Source organism: Drosophila erecta, unplaced genomic scaffold (assembly GCF_003286155.1).
Source record: "Drosophila erecta strain 14021-0224.00,06,07 unplaced genomic scaffold, DereRS2 tig00000126-arrow-pilon, whole genome shotgun sequence".
Taxonomy (NCBI): domain Eukaryota; kingdom Metazoa; phylum Arthropoda; class Insecta; order Diptera; family Drosophilidae; genus Drosophila; species Drosophila erecta.
The window spans coordinates 4,532,385-4,551,905 of record NW_020825209.1 but is presented as its reverse complement, the minus strand read 5'-3'; the positions used below and the strand labels follow the sequence as shown (position 1 = coordinate 4,551,905).

The following is a 19,521-nucleotide window of genomic DNA, read 5'->3' as shown; positions in this document are numbered from 1 at the left end:
ATTATCTGTTTTTGTGTTGGTAGAAAATAAAATATCCTTTTGACCTAATTAAAAATTTTATCAAATTTAATTTATTTAATTTTAATTAAAATTTAAAGTAAAATACGAAAAACCACAATAGGATCGCTATTGTGGTTGGTACAACATAATTCGAAAAACCTAAAAATCATTGACTTCTCGGTCGGAAAAAGGAAAATACATAAATCAATTATTTACATTCTGAGCGGAAAACCGTCGACCATCCTTTCCCGATCCGCAATTCGTTTCAAGGGCCTTTGGAATATGCATTAATTGCTGTCATAAGCAATGAATGCATATCGTTTGTCTTGTGGCACGGCAAAAGCAAATAACTCAGCCCGAACAATATCTGGTTGGACAAATGGTTGGCAATATGTTTTGCAATCGTTGCCATATTCCGTATTCCGATTCCGATGGCGATGGCGATGTCGATGCCATATGTCAATGGCTTCTGCGGGTTCTCACAATTGCCACACATTGTTTTTATTACGGTTGAGGGCAATTAAAAGCGATTTAATTATCAAATGGATGGCCGGAGGGATGGGGAAATGGATATATGTATATATGCTTTACTTCTTTCGCTGGAATTAAATGCAAATGAAGTGTGCAGGCCGCAGAAAATAACTGAAATAGCTTCGTTGCGCATGCGTGTGACTTGATTACAACAACAAAACCGTTGACAAAGACTTTTATTGGCAGGCAACAAACGGCGGCGGTGCAAAAAAAAAAAAATGAAAATTATCGTGCCACCGAGCAGAGAAATAAAGGAAAAATGCATCGAACGCGCACGCATACCAAGCAAATTATAGAGGGACTAACAACAAAAAATATAAAAAACCAGACCAAGTGGTTAAGTCTGTAGCCACTTGCGTCATCTAGACATATGCATTGTGGCATTTGTCATTCCAATTGCGCGTAAGCTTAAATAACTCGCAAGTTTGTGTCCTAAGTCTTTCGCTTTTTCCCCATTCGAATTTTTCCGCTGGGAAATTCTGACTGCGAAATGGAAACATTGCAATGGGAAAATTTACAGGGAATGTGTAATATTGCTTCGTGATAGTTGTACAATATTCTGTATATGTGTATATTATTGAAATTATTGTTGTATTTAATTATCTTTTTAGAAACCTCTGCCAATCGTACACATGTTTTGGGGTGAGTGGAATACATATGGTGGTTAACTGAGTTCTTTTTAAATAAAATGTATATTTGAAATGAATTTATAAACTTGTTTGTGCAGACGGCAATTTAAACGGCAATAATTAATTGTATAACAACCCCTTTCCTGCTTAAATATTTAAGGTAGTCAAACACAGTTTGCCTCTTTAACGCTCATCTATCCTTCGGCTTACACCAATGAAATTTTTGGGAACTTTAATACTCCTTTATTATCTGCCCATTAAATCGGTTTATCTATCAATTTAGTAATGTTTTTTAACCAACCAACTACATCCGACCGAGTGCCTTTTAATTTAAGCAACGAAGAAAAAAACTCAAGCCAGAAGGAAAAAAACTAAATCACGAAGCGCGTGCAATCGCAAAAAAAAATTAAATAATAAAACCGTCAGCATAATCTGTTGAATGGCCAAAAAGACGATGATTATGCTGATGATGATGATGATGCGCGTGCCGTGGCGCCATTTAGTGCAAATTTGTCGATGCTTCCGGCCAAAAAAAGATTTCGCTGGCCCACCTGCAACAGTAGCAACATCAAATACCAACTGGCAACTAGTGGCAACATCAACAGCAGACATTCACTTTGGCTACCTTCGCATTTCCATTTCCATTTCCATTCAATGCCAAAAAGAAAAGCGCCTCATAATTTCCGTGCCGCTTTTGCGCTTTTTGGAAAATGGATTTGTGGTGAAAGATGAGTTGGCGCTTTTTTGTGGCCACAATACTGGCCTGTCCTCACCTCGGCCCATCTATCAATTTGAATTGAATTAAGCCAGCCCACTCGATTTAGATTCATAGTCAAGTCAAGTAATTTGCATGATGTTGCTGCTGCGGTGGCAGCTTTTGCTGTCTCTACTGCTTTTGCTGGCAATTAAGGCTAGTTGGTCTGGCCCGGAAACCGTGCCCAAAAGATCGTGTACAGTTAGAACGGCCGGCGGCAACCGATAATTATGGTTAATAAATATTAGCTGCCAAAAGTGCAATAAACCAGACGAGCGACAGGCGACAAATGCAAAGCAGAAAGCCATCGGGTCAAAGGGGCGTGACAAAGGGGGTGAAAGGGGAAGGGGTGTTTGTCTGGCTTGGTTCTTGGCCCGATCATATTTCCAGCTAGTTAATTGCAATCGACACTCATATGCTATCCAGCAGGCTATGGAAAATACTCGAGCCAATAGTTACACTATTTTTGGATTTCTGTTAGAATTTTGTTTAGCAAACCCATATGCTTATTGATAACTCTAGTTAAGATCCTTACTTTTGAATAATATTTTACAATTTTAGGATGTCGAGATTGTTTGCTGTGCAACAGTGAAGGATCAACCATTTTTTAATTACTTGTGTACTTTTTGATTTTTATGCATAAGCAAGTAACTAATAATTGTATAAAATTTTATGTCACATTTACGCCTCATTACGCTGAATATCAGTGGAAATTAGTAAAAAGTGCCAATTAAAATCTTATGCATTTTAAATAGCTGATAGAAAATAATAATAACCGCAGAGTAGCATTTTAAACTGCCCTGCCCCACTGTAACCTTTGGTGTTTCCATTTTGTTGGCTGCCAAAGCGCAGTTTAAATAGACATTTGCTGACCGACAGATCGCAACGCCCCCGTACCCCCGTCCTATCGAGGGGTGTGGCACGGGGGCAAGCTGCAAAAACAAAAAAGTACCAAGTTGCATGCAACCACTTTAGAGTTATCAGTGGGCTCCATGGAAATTAAACAGTTATCGGGGACATTATAAGACACTAAAAAAATCTTAATAGTGAAGTAACGTAAAACCGATTGGAGCGTTTAGCCCAGACGAGATTTCGCAATTGCTTAATAACCATTATTCAACCTGGCGGGCCGAGTGATCGATTCTCAAAATTGAATTTAATTAGAGCTGAGTACTACGACAAACTGATTAATTAAAGCCAATTCGAAACGCCCACTTGGGGCCTACATAGATATGGGCCCAACATATGCTCCGATCGGAAAAAGTCTATATACGTGTGTATATATGACCCGATACGCTCCGATCCGGCCAAGTGTCGTTGCTAATGGCTGTGGAAGCTGGCGACAAGTCTGAGCCGCTAAATTGTTGGTAATTTCCAGCCATATTTCTAGCCAAGCGCCTCATAAACAAACAACTTTGTTAACAACATAATGGCCAGGGGCGGGGGTGCAAAGGGGCTCAAAGGGGGGCTGGCCTCACTATCAGTTGCAAGTGTTGAAGTCATAAATCTGCATAATGATCATGTCGCAGCCCGTTAGTGCGTTAGCTTATTTAATACTTAATCGGGCTACGCGTGTGTGTGTGTGGGTTGATTTGGCCAAGACAAAAAAAACATTTTCTGCAGACTTAATGATCTGTCATGGGTTCCTTTCACAATTTTAGAAGGGTGTCAGGTTGCTTTGAGCTGCTGCTGAATCAGCACAAAATTCTAGTCGTAGAATGGACCAAAATAACATTGATTACCCTTGAAGGAGTATATGCAAATTGAAAGACTTAGGCAAAGAACTTGGAATTACTTTTCAAATATGCAATATACACATCTCTTGAGAATTCCAGTTACAATTACAAAAATGGATTTTAATTGTATAGCTTTACATTATTTATTATTACTAGTAAATATTTTTTAACTTGCCTGAGAGCTGCTCTGAATATTTAGTTATTTTAAAACTTTGATACAATTTATGCAATTGTAAAAAATCTTATTTTTAATTGGCACTTTGTTTGCTCTCCCGATTTCCCATTAGCCATTTATGCAAAACTACGAACTTTCCGTCGCTTTCTAGACCTCCTAAGTCGCCTTGCATGTGCATATAATAATTACAACATGATTCTAGGGCCAAAGTCACTCGCTTTTCGCAGCTTTCACAGTGCTGTGCGAATTCAAATCCGGGCATTTCTCCACTTTTACCCACCCTGCCATTGTCATTAACGTTGGACTACAAACTACAAACTGCAGACTGTAGGCTGCAGACAGTAGACACTCGAAAACAGACACATGTGAACAGCTCGGGAGCCACGCCCAATTTGACAGCCGGCTGCCCATTGTTGGCAGCGGGAAAGTTGCCTCTTTGTCTGTCGTTTGTTTTTAGCGTCTTGACTTTTGCCCTTCTTTCACTCGATGGAAGGAGAAACAAGAGCCTAGAAGAAAAACAGGCAGCTGTAGCCGGAGCTATTGGCCCACTGTGCCGGCACGGTTCATTAACGCCGCAACACCTTAATTAAGCCGAATTAGTAAAAGCGAACCGCAATTGTCGACCCACAAAAGCGAGATGTGATGCCGCTCATTACCCGCATTTGCATAATGATCGGGGGTTATTCTAATTTCGGTCTTTTGTCTTTTGACGTGGCTGCACCATAGTATGAGTCTGGGCAAATAGACTACTTATTCTAATTGTTATTAATCAGACATCCATAAGCTGTGGGAAAAAGGGAAGCACTTGGGCGTTTAGGCATTAAATACACCATGTTATATTATTAGCAATAATTACCATTAGTAAGTGGTACATTTTCCAGTTGTGACACCAGACACTTTTCCGTTTTCCAATCCACCCACATTAACCTTGGAAACGAAAACCTTGTAACAATCAATCGCCATAAAACGAGATCAAATCGATCGCAGAGCAGATGGAGGATAGTACTCAGCCAGACAAACGAATCTGCTGTCGAATCTTGTTCGAATCCCCAGTCGTTATGCCTTCCGTTCACGGCTGAAAGAAAAAAATAAATAAAAAAACAACTCTATTATTCAGGGGGCAAATCGACGGCGAAAATCAAAGCAAACGGCGTCGTTGCCGGCGATTAAACAATAAAATAACAATTATTGGCGGCAGAGCGGCTGTCCCGTAATGAATGAATTCGGCGGGATGGATGAGTGGATGCCGCAAATGAGTCAAGTGGCATCCACGACTGCAGCTTCCACGAAGTTGCAGTTTCTGCGGACGGAACTCGTAAATCAAGTGTTTTTTGACCGGCGATCGCTGTTTGCTGCACTGAAAATAATGCAAACATACTTTCGTCAGTAAATAGAACAAGTTATGTCTGAATCCTAATTAATGGAGTTAATGGAGTTTTCAAATGCTTCAGAGTTTCATTTATTACAATGAATATAAATTGTTCAAAGCCAGATTATTTTATACATTTTCTACTATGCATGCTTTTACTCAATTTAAAGCACAAATAAGTATATATTTAACAATGTTTCCTATTTTTCTTTCCGTGTAATTTTGTTGGGTGCTCGGTGTGTTTGGTGTCCACTTGTTGCTCTCATGATGATCAACACTTCGAGTTGGGGCATTAAAACGCTTAGCCATTAATCGGCTTTGGCTGCACTTCATTTTCGGGAGCTTAACGATGGATGGTAAAAACAAATAAAAGTGCTGTTTAATTGAGGAACCGCCGATCATGTGGCACACGCACATGTTCAATTGCAACATGCCACACAGATGCAAATACGTACATATTACCGATACAGATACAGACTCATGGAAATCTTAGGGAAATTGCAAAACATTTACTCAGTTTCAACTTCAACTTCGACTTCGATATCCGGTTGCCAGTGGGTTTTTGTTGCTGCTCGGCGACTTATTAAATCATTTTTGCCGACTTTATTTTGCCTTTTTCTTCTTGCCTGGCATTTTTGTGCCTGGCATACAAAAGCACGGCACGCAGGAAAACACCAAAGCGATATATGCCAGAAATAATATTGCAAAATCTTAATAAACTGAAAAATAATGCAGAGGAAATGAGGCAAGCAAAAGGGAGGAACATTACGTGAGATTGATTGCCCTTTTACGAGGAGTAGATATGAAAGCTATGGCAAGGAGTTAGCACTGAAAAGTGGGTTTTTAGGGCTTAACTTATTATTTCAGAGCCCGATTAGTGCAAACTGCTTTAAGTACCAACAACTTTTCAAAGCAAACAGTTCAGCGAACGCATTTAAATATTCATTGACAAATCCAACAAATAATCTGTTTAAGCAACTCAAAAATGTGCTTCAAAGTGCTACCTCCGCCCCGCGGAAAACGCAAGTACACTTGAAAGCCAAGTCAAACATGGCCAAGTCGGGCCAAGAGTGTTGGCCAACATTTGACTAATTAACACATCACAGTCAACTGGGTGAGTCGACGGTCAGCACTCGATAAATGGGTCAGTCGGCGTTGCTCACACGGTTGGCCTAATGTAATTTTGATGTACTGCACAAAACGAGTGTGGAAAATATGGTTGCTTATTTATAATTTCTCTGCTTAATGTGGCAATTACGTGGAACGGAAGGCAGATGGACACTCATCCGAATGGATGGTGACAGTATCGCCAGGTGTTGCATCCACACCGAAACAGAAAGCCAAACAAAAATAGCTGGCTAACTATGTGCTATGTCTTCCGCCTTTCGCCTGAGGAAATAGTGGAAATCGTAGAACTGAGCTGCCTCCGCTTATAAATCCCCTAATTAAAATCGTAATTACGCTGTGGATTGCCTTTTTTGCTGCCAGCTGTTTTATTACCATTCTTGTTGTGGGTATTAGGTTACAACTCATTGGACTTATCAACAAAGTTTCACTGTGTGTAGCAACAAGATACACTGGCTGCTACTACTTCATTAAAGTTATTGATTGGTTTTAATGTACTTACATATTGTTCGCTATACAAGAAATGCCTTAAATGGCCAGTTTTATACATCCCCAATCACTTGAAATTTCCGTCATCACTAGGCTACATCGAATTGAGTTTATCAACTAAGTTGTATATCTATATCTGCTTTGAAGTCGAAAGTAATAACTTTTTCCTTAACCTCTTGCAGTTCGTTGATTGGCGGCCAGAACGCTGCGTCATGTTGTTGCTGCCAACGGAAATATGTCCAGCAGCAACGACAACAACTATAAACAACAGCCAAAGTTGCCCAACGAAAAGTAATTTGCGAAAATCATAAAAAGTAGCGTAAATAACTCCCGGCTCCACCAGATCCAAGTGGAGCAAAAAGCACAAAGGCCAAGCGCGAAAATAGCCAGAAAATTGCTGGAAATCTTTTGGTTCACACCAAAACTAGAAACCCCAGAAACGAAAATAATAACATTCAAGAACGACAACGAAAACCAACAGCAAGTGTCGCCGTTTTCTTATGCACAAAAACCATTCTGTGATATCTCAAGACCCAAAGGTGAGTTGCACAAACCAATTTAGCCGGCGAATTGAAATACGCAAAGTTTCCAAAAGGAAATCAAACCACTTGGTCTGCGGAAACGGAAATGCATTAACCCTTGGCTACCAAGGTGCTTATTGAGGCAGTTTCAATTGAAAACATCCAGTTAGAACTTGAACACAGGTGTTTTGCTTACTAACTTAACGACCAACTAACCAGCACTATTAGAATACAAAATATTAATCAGCTAATAAATATGAACGCACATACAATCACAGTGTTTATGACTTCATTATTGGCAGTTAGTTACAAATGGTGCATGTGCCGCAAACACCTAATCTCATTAATTTATTACTGCAACTTTCATAGCCCAGCCAATCCCATTTCTCACCCATTTTTTCTGCACTCATAAGTTTCCTGCTTAGATTGTATCTCACTGGTTGTCCCTCATGCGATGTAGTACGTTTTTGATCGGTTCTACTGGCTAGATACATGTGTGTTTTGGAATTGGTCGATCATGTTGCGTCTCAGCCCAACGGCGGGTGTAGCTCAGCGCAATTAAAACGGGAAGCGAAACACACTGCAAAAAATGTAGGTGCACTGGGGGAAATCCAAGCTGGTTTAAAATATGTACCACTTAACGTATATTTTTCTAAGGAATTAATTTGCTGCATCAGCTTAAGATCTTTAATTCATGTTCTGCTATTGTTGTATGTAACTTTTGAACTTTTCTAATTTTTGGACAAGCTCATAAAATTAGCTGGAAGCCATTTTCGCGGTGTGAAAACCGCATTCTTCGCCTGTCGTTGACAATAAGCGAGCGAATTATGCTAACTAAATGTGCGACGGGCGAAACTGAGTCGCAGCTCGGCGGGCGGGCCTCGAGATCGGGGCGTGGCTATATAGCGCATGGATCCAAGCCGATCCACTCCAGATCGGCGTTGCATAAGTGCGGTTGGGAAACTTTCATTGGCTTTTGCGCTGAGCCGCCGTGGTGAGTGGCAATTATAATTATAGATTATCGGGTGAAAATTCGGTACGAAATTCGAGTTTTTCGCGGGGGCCACGTCAATTTTTACCCATGGGAAAAGCCGGTGGGTGGCCGGTGCTGGAAAAACCAGTGCAAATGTGTCACTCGGCTTCCAAAGCCCGGCTGTTGTCGCCCCATTGCGTCACGGTAGTTAAAAGGTGTCAATCACCGGCCAAGCCGACCAGCAACCAGCAACCCGCAACATGCAACATGCAGTATGTGTTGCATGTATTGAGCCCGCAGCAATTTGATTTTGGGGGAGCTCAAAACTACGTGATTCATCTGCGGTTTCAGGTGGGAACCCTATCTAGTTTTCACTTCAATAGTACTAGCCGACAATCTAAACGTTGCCATTTGTGTTTCAGTTTTCAGCGATATTCATAAATTCATATTCCCATAAAACACATCTGCGAGACATGCCTAAAAAAGAAAGTGTGTTAATAGTACTATATTAGTCTGTTGTAAAACGTACTTAAAGGAGCCAATAAAGTTCAATCGATGCACATCGATTCTGTTCCCATAAAACCGAAGCAAATGCTGTCGCCCTTTTCGTTGAACCGGCACACGAATCGAGTGGCTTTACAAGTTGGCAAACTAAATATATACATCGAGCTAAGTAGGCAGCTTGTCATTAGGGCAAAATCATGATGGGAACGGGAAATGGGCAGTGGGGACTGGGGACTGGGAACTGCGGTGCAGCCACGACGAAGGAGGCATTCTGGGCACTTTGCATAATAAAGTTGTTTGGTTTGGCTTCGCCTGCACGCTTCCCACGCCCAGTTTCCCCTAGTTATAAACCACCAAATTCCACCGATCTGCCCCCCAATCAAGTGGTTTTTATTGCTTGTTTCGCGCTGGGTCTGCAATTTCGCTTGGAGTCAGAAAAGACACGCCCAGCACTACTGCTCCGCGAATGACACAAGATTTCCGCCTAATTGAGGGTTCAATATTTCTAGCGGCCCAAGTGGCGTATGCGCAATGCGCGGAATGCAAGCCCGAATATTACGCATACGCCGCGTCGGTCTACGGTGCAGAATGCTGGGTTTAAACTATAACAAAAACGTACTCCCTCATAATTGCATCACACACTGCAGCCTGATCAATCAACCCGCAACAACAATAAAATTCCCAAAAAGCATGGCAATAAACTGAGAAATACCACACTTTAAATCAATGAATATTTTGTAAACATTTCTCGTTGTTGTTGCTGGCCCACTTACGCGCCGAGCATAACTTTAGCCATAATAACAACGACGACGAACTCTCGCTTTCACACCAGACGCTCCGGAATACAGAATGAAATAAAGCACACAGACGGGTTCAAAATTATAGTGGCGAACCTAAAAGAAGGCATATCTCTATCTTTTAAGGTAGTGGAGAACCGAATGTTGGCATTGTTATTAGTAAGTCAATATGCGCTATAATGAAAAGTTTTTAAATTCATTAGGCGCTTTTACCATGTCTTTAAAATGCCACTTAAAACCAATTAGCCACATTCCATTCCGGCATTTTGTACTTTTAAAAGTTGAGATTTATTTGCTCCCAGAGCTATTATCTTGGACACAGGTGTAAATAAAGCTAGCTTAACTTGGGTTGGTTAATGCGCCGAGTGCCTCTTGATATTCGTTGCCAATAAACAGAAACAGAAACCAAGGAAAGACTTACGATAATACCTCGTATATAAAATTGTTAGGAGCTTACGCAAAGCCAGGAAGAGTCAGGCACACCGTGTACCCTGTAAAATTCAAGAAAATAAAGAAAATATGTTACAGGCACAATGCAAAAATCTTTTTACTAATACTACACTTATTTGAAACCAATTGCTCTTAAGTTTTGACAAACATGTTTTTACTGAATGCGATATTTTACTCCAAACAATTTTTGTATACTTTTATTCATGAACGACTTAAGTAAGTTGCGTTTATTCAACGATCTTTCTCTCATTCATTTCGAAATGTTGACATCGGCTTACATGATTAACATAATTATTTATGGAAGAACAAGAAAATCCTAATTGCTTTTCAGTAAATGCAATATCAAACAATCAAAAGCGAAATGCCTATGAGGTATTTTAGAGTTGCATTGCCCCTGATATTGTTTGCCATTTTGTTATTCTCAGTCTGCAGGCCGCTTTTTTGTTACTTAAATTATTTACCATAAATTCACAGAGCAGTGGCGTCCAAGAAAATAGAGCAATAAGTTGGGAAAAAAGTAAAGCAAGGCAGTTGTTGCACAACTAAATCGCATTTATTTAAAATTCCAGACCATTGCGAGCGGCGTTCAACGAAAGGTATCAACGCGAAACACTGCACAAATACAAATATTTCGCTTTGGCGGCAAAATAAATATGTATGCAAACCGAACGATCATGTCCCAACTTCTGGGGATTGGAGAACGGGCTATGCGGGGCATCAAGGGGTATCGAGGGGTCCGGAGGGGTCCCGTGTCCACGATATCCAGGGTAGTTCGCCCCCACAGTGAAGCCTCGTGGCGGTTTACCTTTTTTTGTTTTTCGTGTACCACTTTCCTGTCGCTGATTTCGGGCTGCGATAACCAAGTGACTTACTATTCGCCATGTTAAGATCTCGATTCGGTTTTTGGTTGCAGCCTGGCCTCAGGTGCAGTGTTAGACTTATTAAGGATGAAGGAATCCGTAAGCACCATAAATACGTCGCTATCGACAGTCTTTCACTTGCCAAATGGCTTATAACCCCTGCTTTTTTCAACATAATACGAATTGCCACCTCTATGAGGTGTAACAACCCATAAACCATTGCACCTTTCCATTCCTATCAATCATCGACCATTGCCGATTAACCTTCACTCCAATTCGCTTTGGCAGTTACGCCCAAGCGAAGTTACAGCATTTTAATTTTGATTATTTCATTCGATCGCACAATTCCACGGAAAGTTTCTTTCTCCGCTCTAAATCCGCACACCAATTAATATTTTTGATTAGCATTTAGTTTTAATTGTGGGGCTTATTGTCACTCGACCTGCTCCGCTACTTCCATTGTTCTTTGATTAACTATTAACTAGAGCACAGCGTTCATTGACTTATTCCAAAACCCATCTAAGCCCCATATTAGCCAGCCCAAAAATTAGAACTCACAGAATTCCAGCGTCAGTTACAATTTGAATTGTGCCGCGTTACAAAGTGCTGCGGAAACAAAGTTGGTCAACTGGGCACTACGAGTATTGTAAATCGAGAACTGCCCATGGAATGTCTAAGAAATAAGTTTGAAAAAATAACAAGAACAATTAGATAATAATGTTGGGCAAAACACGAACTGTGGAGCTAAAAAATGAATTGAGTCCAATTTAATCTATGACACCATCGCCCCAAACTGCTTTCAAATAAACTAATTAAATTTAAGTAAAGCAACAGGCGCAGCAACAACAAAGAATTATTTATTGCCAATAGCCAAAGACAACCGCGTTGCCTTTCATTCAAAACACAAAAGCCTACGGTACAAAAAATGTATGAGAAAGGCGGGCCGGTTAGGTCGTACCGAATGGGGATACCCTTGAATTGTGGCTGAAATATCAAATTAAATACCTTTATTATACTGCAGAAAGCGCTTTTGTGGCTCCGAAAATGTTTATCAAATATATGGAAATATATAACACTCTGACTTATGCCAAATTTAAAGATAATAATATAAAAGACTGCTTTCAGAACTTTAAGTATGTGTCAGTTAAATCCAAGAAGCACTTAATTGAAATTTTAAAAACGCTATTCCATGCTATAGGGAAATATACGAAATATGCCAATTGCCGACTAGTGCCAAATTCAAAGATTAAGCCACTTTGCAGTACCCTCGTTGCGGTTATGAAAAATGCCTCCAAGTGGCTGGCGGCGACTCCAAGGCTTGGCCTGGAACGTGGTCGCCTCTATGACGAATCTCTGGCGGAGATCGGCGATCGGGGCATCCGGGGGATCGGCCACTACAGACACCGTTAGGCACCGACCACTGCGCACGCGAACAGTTTTCATTATTTACTGTTTATGATACCCTACGCCCAAAGCGGTCTAAGCCGAATGGGTACATGCACTGAGCTGTAAAGTATGGACACTTAATTTGAAAAGTGCGCCTGAAGCAATAATAAATACCATTATTGTTAAATGTGTGGCATATATATATTAATATTAATATTACAACTTCCGAGGGTACTTAGCATTGATGGACCCACCAGCCGCGATTATCCGCTGACTTTTTGTTTCAACTTCTTTTTTGATTGCCAAACAACAATTTGGCAGCCGTCGCTGGTTCTGCGAATAAAATAAAAGCCAAATAAAAGCGGGCTAAAAGCAAAGGCTGAAATTGGAGCGCAGTGGACAGGCGCAAGGCACACGATACAACGCATTCCTAGTCCATTCCGAAGTCCAGTCCAAGTCCAGTTTTGGGCTTAGTCTTAATCTCGGACTGGGTTTCGGTATCGGTATGGGTTTCAGTTTCAGTTTCAGTTTCAGTCTCAGTCTCGGCTTCGAATCACGTTCCATTTGATTGTTTCTATTTTTCCCCATTTTTTGTTCACCCTGCATATATATATTTTTTTTGTGACTGCACTTTGCATTGTTGTTTTTTTTCGGGGTTTGGCAACTGCGCCCAACAACGAAAATGCCTCCAGCTTGGCGCCTGCACTTGTGGGCGCCAATAAAAATATACAGACATACCATATGTATATATGTAAGGCGGTGGAAAAAGTCTTCAACCTGTCGCGTTTTTGGTCAATTAGCCACGGCGCGTATGAGTAATGCCCAGCGGCAAGAAGTCGAGAAAAACACAAAAAACACAAAAAGACAAAAGTACACAAAGACCAAAAGTAAAATGTTATTTATGATTCGATTTCTTCAAAGCTCTGTCCTTGATTTCGCTTTTGGCATTTCGGGGCGTCGAAAGTGACTGGCATCGAATTGGATTGGATTGTATTAAATTGATGGGCGGACAAGCCTAGGTTCTTTCGGCTTCAAGTGGCTCAGTCCAAAGGTCCAATTGGAGGTGCACTTTAATGGAGCTAAGTCCATAATTGCTGGAATTACAAATCTTCATCGTGAATTATTTGGATGAATTCCTATTTCCAATTGTGCTATCGAAATAAAAATCTTATCTTACAATTATAGGTACATTTTCAATTACAATATACCAGTCTGCGATCATGAATTTCTCAGCTTTTCCTGCCTTTAATTGTGCAATCGAATGGCTAAACAATAACGAATCGCACCCCTCTCTTTTTTCCAACGATGCGCTCAAGTGCATTTGGAAAAAAACGATTTTGACTGCAGGTTTTTCGCTTGTCTTCACTTTTTTCGGTTTTTTGCAAGCGACGCGTGCTGCAAACTCAACGGCTGCTTTTTGTTATTGTTATCTGCTCATTCATGTTAATTAACCGCGCGCAGCAACAACAACTACAAACACGATTGTGAGCGGCTTTGCCATATATTTGTTGCTATTTCCAATTGATTTACGACTGAATGAGCCTGCTTTAAGCCATTGTCTACAACTATTTCTGAGATCAAATCTGAGGGTATTTCGGTACTAGGTTTTGGTACTAGGAGATTTATAATTACAGCCCACTTTATGTACCAGATCAATTCACTTTGCTTTTATTTCAGCCAGCAAAGTAATTGCTGTCTTATGAAGTTTGTTAGATACGTTAACTTTTTTGCTAATGCTATTAATTACCACAAACATAGCAAGCTTACTATAAAATGTTGATTAGTATAAGATACTTAATATAGCAATATACTTCACGAATAACAATGTTATTCCTTGTACTACTTATCAGAGACTTAGGATTGTAAAGCCTAGTTTACTACGCAGGCAGACTTCGCTGAAATCGTTATATATTATTTTTTGCAGTTTAATAACACTCATTTGACTTTCGTTCGTGTTGCCTTTAATTCTGCAGATGGCATCGTTAACCTTGCACTTGATAGTGATAGCTCTGCTGGCGTCGACTGCGCTGTCAACGGCGGCAACACCCACAGCCACAACAGCAGCGACGGCGACGGCGACGGCGACAGCGGCAGCGGCAGCGACGCGACAGCGCGGCCGAGGCGTGGCCGTCTTCCAGCGGGCGGGGGGCGTGGCCGTATCCACAACCAGCACAGAGGCGCCAACGTTAAGGGCGCCACGCCAGCGTCGTCCGCCCACGACGCAGTCGATCGACTTGGCGGTGACGGTGACCCCGATTCGCAGTCGCGGCCGCAGTGGCAGCGCGGCGACGCCGCTGCCGCCGCTCGCAGCAACAACAACAACCGGTAGGCTCTTGCAGCAGCAGCGGCGGCGCAGCACACCAGCAGCCACAACAACAACAACAACAACTGGAGCTCCTGCATCCGCTGGAAGATCGTCCCGGGACCGGGGGAGTGTGCGGGGTCCAAGACAACCGCGTGATACCCCGGACTTAAGTGGCGACTCGAGTATACGGCGCAGCTGGCAGTCCGCGCCACCCACCGCCAGTCCCTACCACGCCCACTCGCCCACTTCCAGTCCCAGTTCCAGTGACAGCGCCAGCTCCTATTCCAGCACCACTTCCAGTCGAGGCGCACTGAAATCGTGAGTGATACCCTACTTTAAAACGGCTAGGCACGGTTGTTCGGGGATCGCTGGCTTGTTGAGAGCATGCTGCAAAAGATTGCGATATTAAAAGATATACGATCATATTGAAAATGAGCACAGTAATTTAAAAAATATTATTTTTGATAGTTAAATGCGAGTTTAGAGTATTAGTTTTTCTTTTAACCTTCGGTTCGCCGATGCACACCATCATTGTGGTCTTGCCTTTTGAGATCTTGGCAGGCGCCTGCCCATTTTGGGTGCCGCCTTTTGATTTATGTGCCATGGCACAGATGTGTGATATTCCCGATCCCTGACTGCGATTCCCAATCCGATTTCGTTGGCAGGCCCCGAATGATTCAGCGCCTGGTGGCCGGTCACATCCACAATGCCCAGGGGCACTCCACCTACGAGGTGTCGGCGGTGAGTGCCAACAGCTCCATCTCCAGTTTCGGTCCTTCCACGACGGAAAGGAGCAGTGCCTCCACTTCCACAACAAGCACGACAACCACGACCACCACGACGACGAAGCAAACTCCTTTGAGGAGCAAGGCGAGCAGCAGCTACCGACTGGCCAAGCCCTCGATACGGCCGAGACTAAGCAGCACGGTAGCCACTACGAGATTTAGTAATCCGCCGAGCATCTCGAGATCCACAACTCCGCTGCCTGCAACCAGATCCAATACCCCCAATCCCTACAGGGAACGGGAATCCGACGATGATGAGGCTCTGCTCAATGAGCCCGACGACTTCGACAACTGGGACAATGGCATCCTGCGGCTGAGCGCTGGATCCGGCAAGGAAGCCGATGCTCCGGCCAAGAAGCCGGCCAAGGAGGACCAAAAGAAGACGCTGGCGGATCAGGTGAGGGATGGCAAGTACGGGCTGATCGAAAAGGAGCTCTTCCGCCGCATTCCCAAGCGACCAGGAGTGCTGAGCTATGCCCGCAATTCGGAGGTGCCGCTGGACAACGAGCGGAACTACGGTGGACTGAACGAGGAGGACATCTGGCTGGCCGAGGATCACCTGCTGGTGATCAAGGGTGGCTCTCTCAACGAGGAGGCGGAGGACAATCAGCACGGCCCGTGGCCGGCCATCGATGACTACGATGCCCCCGGCAGGCAGATTAAGTTGCCAGCAAATCCGGCGGTGCCGCCTCCATTTCCTGTGCAGCTCGAACCGAACGGGCCGCTGCAGCTTATCCGAGATAATCAACTCGAGATCCTCCGTCCGGCGGCTGGCAATGCAACGCTATCCGCTAAGGGAGCCAACCACCAGGGCCACCAAGGCGCCGCCGCTGAAAATCTCGCATCGCATCCTGTTGCCCGGACGGGAGCGACTGCAGCATCTCCGGCAGCTAAGTCCGCGGATGCCGCCGGTCCGGATACCGGTCCGGCCTACGTCTATCCGGCGCCCTATGCCCCCTGGCTGCTCTACCCCTCTAACGACACGGTGGCGTCCAAGGGTCTGCTGAGGACTCCTCCTCTCCTGGGACCCTGGCTGATCAATGGACTGAATGGCAATGGTTCGCTGATCGGGGATTCCCCACTCCCCGGCAATGTCAGCGACTTCGACGAGGATGATCCATCTCTGTACTATCCACCAGCATATACGTTCGTGTACAGGAGCAACTACTCGAATATGGTGCCACCAGGTCCGCTGGTGCCGGGCATAGTCCTACCCCCGCCGCCGGACCACTTCAGCCGACTGGAGGGCAGTGTTTCGACGCGAAGACCCCCGACCACGACCAGCACCACTACGAGTAGCACGACCAGCAGTACAACGACCAGTACCACCACAACCACTTCCAGACCGCCAGTGCACTTGCCCGCCATCCGAACGTCGTATAAGCCCAAGTACAATGGAATCACTTACCTGCCACCGCCGACCAGGCACAGTTCACCCAAGTATGTGGAAAGGGTGCCTGTGCCGGTGGCCGTGCCCATTCCGATCTATCCAGTCAACTACACACCGAGACCCCAGCTGGTCTTCGTGCCCAGCTCCACGGAGGGCTCTCGCCAGGATCAATCACTCGATCCACCGCTCTCCAAGTCCAATCCCATCTACTACGAGTACTTCGAGGCCAAGCGGCAACCGGGTTCAATCAAATCCAACGCCATCGACGACTTCTTGGCCAGCAAACCGCCCAAGCGGCATCATCACAGCAATAATCTCCACCAGCGGGAGCATCTGCAGCACTACAAGGCGTCGCCAAGTCCCGCCAACGATGTGGCCCCCGAGGTGGTCAACATCACGCCCAAGCCCAGGAACGCCCAGTTGCAGCTCCATGCGGAGTACGAGGCGTCACTGGGGCAGCTGCTCAGGAGCAACCTCATCTCGCCAACAGGAGGAGCAAATGCGGGGCGGTTCCAGGTGAGTCACTAATAATTACATTCTTTAATTAATTGAAATACAGTTTTATTGATTTTCTAATAGAAAAATCAGTATAAAACCGAAAATGCTGATACATTTTGAATATCAAAATTGGCGAAGTTTGTAAAATTATTTTCGATATTTTTCATAATTTTAATCCGAAATTTTTGTCTTCATTTTTGTTTCATTTTCATTTTGTTTCGGCCTTTTATACCTTTCAAAGACGATTAGTATTTTTTTTTACCAAAGCGCCATCTATGGACTGTCTCAAAAAGCTTTTGTCAGCCGATTTAAAAATGCAGCATAGTTTTAGGCTGCAGCCAACTGGCTGTGCTTGAAATTCTAAGGAACCTACAATGGAATACCTTGTAAATGCAATAAATTTTCATTGAAATCTGCAGGCCCCCGACTTTGACAAGCAGCCCTTCCTGCCCATGGTGAACTACAGTGCGGATGAGCACGATCAGAACGCCTTCAAGGCGATAGTGTACCAGCCTCCTGGCCAGCGACAGCGTCATTTGCGGGTGGGCAAACAGCAGCTCCAGCTGGATCCCAATCTGGATGCCTCCCAGCCGGATTCCTACCTACCGGGTCGCCACTTCCGTGTGGGCAAACAGCACCAGCAGCAACCAATCTACGAGCCGCAGATCTACAGCACGCCAATTCCTCAATTTGTGGAGGATCCACAGCAACTGAGGCCCCCTTCTCCTGTCCAGTCCAATCCTCTGCAGTTCTGGCAGCGACCTCCGCCGCAGTTCAAGAGGGTGCGTCCGAGCAGCAAACAGGGTCATCTTGCCCATTCCCATTCCCATTCCCAGCCGCATTCACACTATCCGCCCTACTATGTGCCTGGATATCCGAGTGCTCCGTCGGCGGAGCCCCTATACCGCCTGGTGCCCGTGGCCCAGCACAAGCACTGGAGGAACAAACAGCCGCAGGTGCAGCAGGTGCAATCGCAGCCGATCCAGGTGCAGGCACAGCATCAGGGCTATCCCGATCGGAGCGTTAATATCGGCCACAGTCTCGCCGGCGATATCCTGGTCAACTACAACACGAACAACCAGTTCAATCCGCAGGCGGAACTGGTGCCCCAGGCCCAGTTGGCGGCACCGCCTCCTCCACTTTCCTATCAGGCCCAAAGTGGCCAGCCCTTGTGGTCCGAAAGGGAACGGGAACGAGATCGGGACAGGGAGCGATCCGTGAGGCAGTCAAGGGAACAGCAGCAGCAGCAGCAGCAGTAATTATATACGTACTATATCATAATCTGAGTAATCATGTCGATAATGATGGTTCTATGTCATTGATAAGCGTAGTGTCAAAATGTGATCTTTACGGAGGCCAACCCGAATCCGCTATTGAATCCCAGCCTAGACGATACGAAATGGAAAGCCGACCACTTTTAATAGAGAAATGAAATAGAGAAAGCATTCGTTTTGTTTATAGCATTTCTTAAGGCCTTTGGATTCCATACACCCAATTCTTTTAATATGGTCTCACTTTTGTTCTTTCAACATTTCTATATTTTCTACATTGTTTTGTGCTTTCTTAAAATAATATTTCTTGCACTGTAGAGCTGTTATAAAATTAAATGTTTTCCCGACTAACCGAAGAAGCCCATTAATCCACGTTCTTCGCCACCACTAACAAATAGTTACGTTATGTAGAGCTGGTCATTTAAGAGATAAACCCCGATTTGGTCCTGCTGCTCACCTCTCGATGGCGATCGACTATCGATATGCAGATATACATATATCGCCAATCGCTGGCAGAGTTAATATATATTTATACCACATTTAAGTACCTACATATATCCCTATGCGGTAAATATATATACATATATTCGAAAAACCTATGTAAATAATGAACGAATATAGGCGCTACGGACAGCACTTAGTCTTAGGGGCAGTAAATTACTTATATACATTATCGATATTGATAGAAACGAAGGATCCTTCGTTTAGCCTTAGCTACATAAATGTTTTATCCTGCACACACACTATATGTATTATTTTTTCTATTTATTGTAATCTGTTTTTGAATGTTTTCCAAAATCATTGCAAAACTTTGTATAAAAGCCATAACAACTAAGGTCACTATAAGTTAAAATCACGCTATGCATCTAATGAACACACTATGCGTTAATTAAACATTTAGTTTGTATACCATACATAAAACACACATATATACATATATATTTTTTTTTTTTGATAAATGTAAACGAATAAA

At 43.6% G+C, this 19,521-nt stretch overlaps 1 protein-coding gene across 3 annotated transcripts in view; it reads left to right on the top strand.

Moving 5' to 3' along the window:
- Positions 1-18,591, top strand: part of LOC6550039 (atrophin-1) — a 29,917-nt gene extending 11,326 nt beyond the window's left edge. For 2 of the 3 annotated variants that reach the window (XM_026982226.1, XM_001977469.3), the window contains exons 2-5: positions 6,991-7,347; positions 14,273-14,922; positions 15,270-17,295; positions 17,697-18,591. In XM_026982226.1, the coding sequence (XP_026838027.1) occupies positions 7,309-7,347; positions 14,273-14,922; positions 15,270-17,295; positions 17,697-18,536 (3,555 nt within the window). In that variant the 5' untranslated portion in view covers positions 6,991-7,308 and the 3' untranslated portion in view covers positions 18,537-18,591. Of the gene's footprint in view, positions 1-1,142; positions 1,174-6,990; positions 7,348-14,272; positions 14,923-15,269; positions 17,296-17,696 lie in introns of all 3 variants that reach the window. The other variant, XM_026982227.1, reaches the window with a different exon arrangement.
- The last annotated feature ends 930 nt before the right edge of the window (positions 18,592-19,521 follow it).